General features: G+C 35.1%; 1 protein-coding gene across 1 annotated transcript; it reads right to left on the bottom strand.

Annotated features, from left to right (window-relative positions):
* Positions 1–1,165: 1,165 nt before the first annotated feature.
* Positions 1,166–4,251, bottom strand: LOC148238896 (uncharacterized). The gene is made up of 2 exons (XM_088191429.1): positions 4,148–4,251; positions 1,166–4,075 (listed from the first exon to the last, which is right to left on the bottom strand). Exons 1-2 carry the CDS (start codon positions 4,237–4,239, stop codon positions 3,508–3,510), a joined length of 660 nt encoding a protein of 219 aa, XP_088047555.1. The 5' UTR covers positions 4,240–4,251; the 3' UTR covers positions 1,166–3,507.
* Positions 4,252–8,490: the final 4,239 nt, after the last annotated feature.

Genomic DNA, 8,490 nt, shown 5'->3' with positions numbered 1-8,490 from the left:
TCGTTAGGGAATAATATATTTCTATATATTTTGAAAGAATTCACATACGAGCCGAACGGCTTCGATTCGCGATACAAGATGGTCAAATGGTCCAATTTCGCCCGGGGTCTCTCAAAGGTGGATGAGTGCCACCATGCGCGCAAATGAGGGTCAGTTCCCCTAGGGAAGGGGGAAGGGGAAGTACTCGTCAAAGGACTGCAAAAAAGTTAAGGGATGAGCCGAAAGCAAATTTGGACGCGTGATCGTATTTTTGAGCAAATATGATACGGGCCTCATTTCCCGTCACGGACAGGTGTGCCGATGATATGTTGGATTTTTTTCCAGTCGCTGCCAAGTGCGACCGATTCGATCCGATAACTGTGTAGCCAGTATGGTTTGGTTCATAACGACGTTTTTAAATTATAAATATGGTGCGAAATATTTTTTTAATCAAATTTAATATTGTAATTTTTTTTATTAACGTGTTTTTTTTTTTTTATAAAAGTTTATTTCTTAAATAGACATAGGTAAAATAGCATACAGATATATTAAATGTACAATACTGGTTCATAACCATTTACATTGTTTACAAATTGTTAAGTTATACAATAACATAAAAAGAATAATAAATTATACGAGAATATACTAAATTAAAGGAAAAATACATAAAACCTTTTACAAATTTAAAAAAAAATCCAAAAAAAAAAAAAAAAAATTTTGGAAAAGAATGAAGCAGATGAGAAAAACAAATTATACAAAATACATAATATACAAAATAAAACACATACAAAGGTAAATAAACCTAGCCCTGTAGACCTGAAACTGATGACACTGTGATGAGCTTAACTGCATCAAAGCAATATGTGCTTAGGCATTTTATGTTTGTATTTAAATTTAAGTTTTGCTTTGTCGTAATCACCGATTCTTGAAATTAGTGGGTTTGCGTGGTCTCGCGAGATTTTTTTATAGTATTTTTCGGTTTGATAATAACAGTATTCTTTAATGGTAGGAATTAAATGTTTGGTGTGGAGTTTTTTAAGGTTAGTATAAAACGGTGTATTATAAATTATTTTTATGGCTTTATTTTGGATTACTTGAAGTTTATTAAAATTACTATTACTCGCGTTACTCCACACTGAACAAGCGTAAGTTAAAACAGGTCTGATTAATTGTCTATAGACTAGAATTTTATTTTTTATTGTAAGCGCACTTTTTCTATTAAATATTGATTTTAGAGCCGCAATGGCGCCGAGCCCTTTCGACCGGAGTTCAGTTATATGTTTATTGAATTTTAGTCTGGAGTCCAGGTGTATACCCAGATATTTAACGCTCGCTCTCCATTCAATGTTATGCCCTTGTTCACTTTTAATGGGTGCAGGCAAGGGTTGTCTACGTTTAGTGAATATTATTGCTTCTGTTTTGTCTTGATTAATTTTAATTCTCCATTTCATAAAATATTTTTTTAAGTTTTCAAGGGATTTTTGAAGTTTAACTGCAATAGGTTTAAGACCATAAGAACTAGTAAGGATTGCAGTGTCGTCAGCGTACATTGAGAGTTTAGTATTTTTTAACATTGGAATATCATTAGTATATAGAATGAAGAGAAACGGGCCAAGTATACTTCCTTGAGGAACACCAGCTGGTATTTTACGCGGTGTCGAAAATGTATTATTTAGCGAAACAACATAGCTTCGATTCTTCAGGTAAGACCGTAACATGTGAATAATGTAATAGGGAGTTTCATATTTTAAAAGTTTATACATTAATCCATCATGCCATACTGTATCAAAAGCCTTTTCCATATCTAATAATAAAAGACCAGAACTTTTTTTCATATTAAAATCGGCAGATATGTGCTCTGTTAATCTATTAAGTTGATGCGTAGTCGAGTGATTTTCGCGGAAACCAAATTGCTCATTAATGAGTTTGCTATTAAGAGATTCCTTTAATCGAGATAATATAATTTTTTCAAATAATTTGCTAAATGAGGGAAGTAAACTTATCGGGCGGTAGTTAATTGGTATGTTATCTGCTTTGCCAGGTTTTTTTATCGGATGAATTTTTGCCGTTTTCCAGATTATTGGGAAATATCCAAAAGATAAGCATGAATTAAAAATGTTATTTAAGTACTTAAAGCAAACAAAAGGAAGGTTTTTAATCAATATATTCTCTAATTTATCTATACCTGGAGCCTTTCTATTTGATAATCGTTTAACAATACTAAGAATTTCTGATATGCCGACTTGGTTAATGGATTTTTTATCTATTGGAGTTTTACTGATATCTTTAATTGCCCGGTCTACTTTATTTTGGGTTTTTTGGTCAATGTAATTTTGCGTAAGTTGATAAGATGTAGAAAATGTCTCAGCTAAAATCTCGACCTTCTCCTGAGTCGTGTTAGCTACGTTGTTTCCGGTTTTTAAAGGTGGTATATTTGAGTTTTTATTTTTAAGCGATTTCGTCATTCTCCATAAGGAATTATCTCCCGGTTTCAAAGCTTTTAGTTTACGCGACCACGAAGCGTTTTTGATGTTTTGAATTTGAACGCGAATTTCATCAGTTAGTTTGTTAATTAGAGTTTTAAGTTGGGGCGATTTATTTTTGTGCCATTGCTTTCTCATATTATTTTTAATTTTAATACGTTTAATTATTTCTGGGGTGAGTTCTATGTTATTCCAAATATTTTTACGCGACGGAATTGATGATATTTTGGCCTGCTCGATCACGGATGTTAAGTAATGAATATCATCGTCAATAGTTTTAGTGTCATTTGAGGTATAATTCTGTCGTTTAATCAATACCCGAGACTCTACTATGCTTCTGAATCGCTTCCAATCAGCCTTTGCATAATTGAAAACGACCTCAGACACCATCTCGACCTCACCGTCCAACGTAAAGAATACTGGAAGGTGGTCCGAGGACAGAGCCTGGATGCAGTGCATGTTTGAAATCCGGGAATTACCCTTGACCAACGTTATGTCCAGAATTGACGGAGTCGTGTGGTTGGTAGGATAATGCGTTGGGGATTTCGGAAAATTTACAGTAGTGTCCGTATCGTGTAAATAATCAAATATTAATTTACCGGATCGATTCGCACCGGGGCAATCCCAATGCATGTGTCTCGCGTTAAAGTCTCCAGTTAATATCACGGATTCTCCAAGACGAAACACATCATCAAGGTCACCTCGAAGCAACCTGTCACCGGGAGAATTATACCCCGCGACAATTATTATTAATTTATTATCGTGTTTAATTTGTATCGCGACAGTTTCAAGATTAGTCGTGTTTGTTGTAATGCGCGCGTGTTTAATTGATTTTTTTACAAATATCGCGACCCCTCCGCCTGGCCTTGAGAGACGGTCCCTCCGGAGGCAGACAAAGTTCGGTATAAAAACGTTGACGTGTGGTTTGAGGTAAGATTCGGTGATTACGACAATATCAATTTTGTACTCACTGATCAGCAGTTCCAGTTCTCCAGTTTTATTTCGGAATCCGCGTGAATTCCACGTCAAAACGTTGAGCCCCACCTTAGAAGAGCACATCGAGATATTCGACCATCATCAAGGCGATCTCCATTTTGCTGGCACACTTTCCAGCCTTGGTCCTGATTTCTTGAAGGACGAGCAACATCCTGCGTAGCTCTGAAGTTGGCATTGTGTCTGAGAGGGGCTCCTCAGGCTGCCTGGTTTGGGGACGTTGTGGCGCCTTGTTTATTGGTGCTGGTGCGGCGCCAACCTGGGCGTTCCATGAAGTGGCTGATGAGATCACTGCTGGGGTGGTTGAGGTTTTTACCAACGCTGGTTTCGTTGGTTTCAGTGCAGGAAATTGCGCTTGCTCGAGGTTGAATATGTTGTTCGGCTGCGACGAGTGAACAGTGGGAGTCGGTCTCTGTTGTCTCTTCTGAGTTTTCTGTAGGTATTCTAACCTACGAGGGCACTCCTTAAAATTGGCCGGATGGTCTCCTCCACAACCAGTGCAGATGGCGGGTGCTTCTCGGTCCTTCTTAGAGCACTCGTTCGTGGCGTGGTTTCCGGGGCATTTGACGCACCTGGGAGCTCGTTGACAATTTCTTGCAGCGTGGCCGAATTGTTGACACCTGAAACATTGCGTTAAATGCAATTTATTACGCTTGTACTTTTCAAGCGTGGCCTTGGTGAAGCAAACGTACCGGATGCTTCTTATAGTGCTCGTTGTTGTATTAGCCGGAAACTGGACAAGGTAGAGCCTGGAGTCTCCTTGTTTCTCGGTCTTGGTCTTCATTGCCGTCACCTTGACGACGCTAAGTCCTTGGCGTTCGAGATCTGCGGCAATGTCTTCGGTGGGGACCTCTGGGAGCCCTCTCAGCACGGATTTCACTGTTTTATCGTCGTCGGCGGTGAATGTGTGAAAGGCGCGTTGGCCCTTCAGTCCATCCATTAACAACGCGCGTGCTTCAAACGACGCGCAAAGTACTGACACATTGCCACTTCCCGTGTATCGCAACGAGAAGTTCGATGTTTTTGTGATCGACTTAATTAAGTCGATCGTCTGGAGGTGTGTTCCCGTGATCTCTACGATCACAGGCGGTATCCTCTGCTGCTTCCTTTCGATCACTTCGGGAAGCTTTTCATACCTGTTTTGGCTCGTGGTCGGAGGCATCTTAGCATCCTGGGAAACTTTCGATGTCTTTTTGGGTACCTGCCACTCGTGGTCTGGCAGGCCTGAAGTTGATTGTGAGGCGTTTAGGTACGCCTTCAACGTTCCAAGAGAACGCTTGCGCGTCTGCGCCTTCTTCATGGCGCTGTCTTTGTAGCTAATTGCAGTGGGCGTGTCTATCGTTGCAGAACGGTAGCGGGGGTGTCCTTCGTACGATAACGGAGCGAAGCGCGAATGCGACCGCTCGCGTCAACAGCACAGAGTGGACTGATTATTAACGTGTTAATAACAGCTTAACGCCCGCGGACTCGTATACGAGTCTTGAAATAACATTGTTTAGTGGCCATGACTCAAGCATGAGTCCTGCGTCATGCGTTTTCTTTCATTAAAAAAATACTGGGATACCACCAAGTTTGTCTCTATATGATAATCAAAGATGCTAGTAAACTATTTCCACGTACTATCAAAATAAAAATAAATTATATTTTACTTAAATTTTTTGTAAAAAGATCCCATTGAAACAGAATGCAATAAAATGTTGCCTTTTTGAGGCACGTGAGTTTTTTTATGCAATATATGAACAATAATTATTTATTTCATATAAAAAAATAATATTTTATGTTACAATTCTAACAGAAATAAATTTCAAGGTCAAAATGTCTGGCTAGGTAAACATAAAATCGAAACATCTCGGTTGAAAGTACATCAATTAACAAAGTTTTTCATCTAAAATGCTGTATGTTATTGTAAAATTAAAAATTAAAATCGTTACGCTATATGTAGATATATTAGATAGCATAGTAATCAAAGAACTTTCAAAAAATATCATCCATTAACTAACGAATATTTTCCCGGTGTTCGTAATTTTAAAAAATTCTCACCACAAAAACCGCAATTATTCATAAATTAAAAAATCAGGAAAAAAAAGCTACATTTCGGATAAATTATCGCCGTATTAGTTTATTGTAAAATAATTGAAAAAAAAATATTGCACTAAAAATAATTTCTGAGGAATAAAAACATGAACGAATAAATGTGTATTTTTCATTCCTAATATTTTGTGTAAATTGAAAATGGTTGCAATATTTATATATATTAGAAAAATATCCGTTTAAAATATAATATAGTAATTTACACTCACCAAATTTTTCGACGTACTTTCTCTGCTTACAACTGTCACGGACACTTTTATTTTCACCATTACACTTATAAACCACACTATATCACTATATCACTATCTATTTTTATTATTTACACTTATCTATTTCAATATTTTTTTAACGTATAAAAACACTAATTTATATGAAGAGAAATTTCACAACTTCTGCACGTGTATCTTTCCTTATTCTATGTGCAGAACAAACACGACATTTTCTTTTCACATATATCTCCACACTTTTTATTTATATTGGCTGATGGTTTTTCAGTTTATCCGAAAGCCTTTCTGATGGATCGAGAGCACAAGCACGATAAGATGTGGTAGAAACTGATGAAATGTATTGAGAATCGATAGATTTCACTGAATTCTGCATCCATCCCTTAGCCTTACTCAAAAGAAAATCTTTGAATTTAATTTTGCCGTTACGATTCGAATTTCGATAGACACTGAACAAATAAAACAATGCGCATTAATATAAACAAAAAACAACATTTGTTTGTTTATTCCGTTGTTTTTTTTTAAATATTAGGTAACTATATATTGATCGGCGTGATCAACACTATATATTTATTACAGTCCATTAAAGATTGAGGCTTGTATATTGTAAGCTGGTAGTTCTTGTTTTTCCCCGTGTCTCATCTGGCTGTTATAAAAAGTAAATATAATTTTGAAACCTCTTTTCTTATTTGTTTTACAAATTTGGATAATTCCGCCATGTTTCATCTGTAGGGGCCTTAATTTTATATGTTTGACATTGTCTTAATTTTTGTACAAGAAGCTTCTTCTTCGTCCATTTTGGGGTGATTAAAAATATATTTTTTAAATTAAAATCACAATCACTAAAGATCACCGAGAGAAGAGCAATTTTCGCGATACGTCTCAGTCGATAATTCAGAAGAGACTAAATTTATTGCATTCCTTCGATTATAAAATGCATTTTTTTATCTGTGTGGAATTCCCGAATTCGAGGTGCATCATATACTCTAATAGATTAATTTTCAAAAGGTATATTTATGCGAAAAATCTCAATATATTTATGCGAAAAATCATAAGGAAGCTACATATTAAATTTTTCAATAAAATATCTTAATTGGTTTATAAGTATAATTGATAATTGTTTGTCATTATTCTGCGAAATTGCCCTGCCACCAAGCAAAGTTCGGCAAAAACAACGCGGGCGGTAAGCTGTTAATATAATCGAAAATTAAATACATTTATTGCTTTTTTTAAGAATATATTATAAATATTTATAAAGTAAAAAAAGAATGTATATTAATTTGATTATACAATTTTAATGTTTATCTTAAATTAACTATAATATATGTGTGTATGTATTTGTGCGGAAAAATTCTCTTTAAATATACGAGTATGCGACGTATTTGAGAACCCGTATTTATTTTATAATACATTTTACTGCCATAGAAATTAAAAGTTTAATTTCTGTAGACATATATTTTATATAATTATGCATATTCGGCGTGCGTCATTCATTGTTTTTTATGTATAAAAGTATTTCTCTTACCATTTATTTTTTGTACAACCTGTTCTATATGGATAATAAGCAGGCTCTGTGACATATAAATTCGACATGTGGGAGAGAAGCCCTTTGGCTTTTTTATTTGTTAAGCAACACTTACAACAAGCTGATTAAGGTGATCTTTTAAAATCGATATATTTTTTGTTATGACTGTCTATTTCCTCCTTCACGAAAAAAATTTTGTGGAGAGGGAAATAGGCAAATGGCAAAAAATAGACATTTTTTTTTATTTTTCATTCTAGAAAAATCACAGGGAATAAGCAGTCAAAACGAAAGCGTCACAAGCGGCGCTCTTTTTCGCTTCGCTTAAATATTAACATTGTACGCGTCGTCGCAGCCATCGCTGCGCTGAGGACTGCTAAACGACAAGCGAACGTCGATATAAATGTAAGTAGAAAAAAATGAAAACAAACGTAAAAAAATTTCATCGAGAGATTTCGCCAACACCGCTGTTTGGACGCGTCAATTTCGGCTTATAGCTCAAAACTATTTTATTTTCCCTTCGTTCTTAGTTGATATTTTTATTATTATAATATGTATTATTATATCGAATACAAACTCGCGTCGAAATTACAACATTATATTAATAAACAACGAATGTAATAATATTTATCGAAATAATAATAATATTTAAATTATTATTAAATGTAATTATTCGAATCGTTGATAAAAATATCGATATCCAATATTTAGAGTCCTTACGGCGTTGAAAATAAACGTTGCAAAACGGTATATTCAATAAATATTACTGATATTAATTTATATTTTTAGATTGTTAGGAAATGCGATAAAAATACAAATAATTTATTGATAAAAATATGTAGCTTGGAATACGCAGACTATGGTTTATGTGACAGACAAGAATGCGCTTCCTCCGGTCTGAAATGCGTTTTAATAAATATTGTATTTTTTTGTGTAGTCTGTATGTAGTATATATAAAATTAAAGCTTGCGTTGCATGCAATAATTGCACTTTTCATATGCGATTTCAATGTCCGCTGAATAATAAACGGCGCCTTTTCAACTTTTAATCGATCCTGTACACGTTGAACTTTTCATTCGGTCGTGTTGCGGTTTTTACAGTTAAATTTAATTACACTGTCAGAAACACAGTTTGGCTAGAAATATGCTTATTATTGGTGTTGGGCCAAAATAAATTCATAGCCTTTGGCTACAGAATT

The sequence above is a fragment of the Plectrocnemia conspersa genome, unplaced genomic scaffold (genome assembly GCF_051122295.1).
Source record: "Plectrocnemia conspersa isolate PC_06_02 unplaced genomic scaffold, ASM5112229v1 ptg000001l, whole genome shotgun sequence".
Taxonomy (NCBI): domain Eukaryota; kingdom Metazoa; phylum Arthropoda; class Insecta; order Trichoptera; family Polycentropodidae; genus Plectrocnemia; species Plectrocnemia conspersa.
This window is presented reverse-complemented; position numbering and strand designations above follow the sequence as displayed.

What these genes read in the sequence shown, in the direction of transcription:
- LOC148238896 (XM_088191429.1), bottom strand. Translation starts at nt 4,239, where the DNA reads ATGAAGACCAAGACCGAGAAACAAGGAGACTCCAGGCTCTACCTTGTC. An exon ending in AGCACTATAAGAAGCATCCG is followed by an intron (nt 4,076 to 4,147) that starts GTACGTTTGCTT and finishes GCAATGTTTCAG; the next exon opens with GTGTCAACAATTCGGCCACG.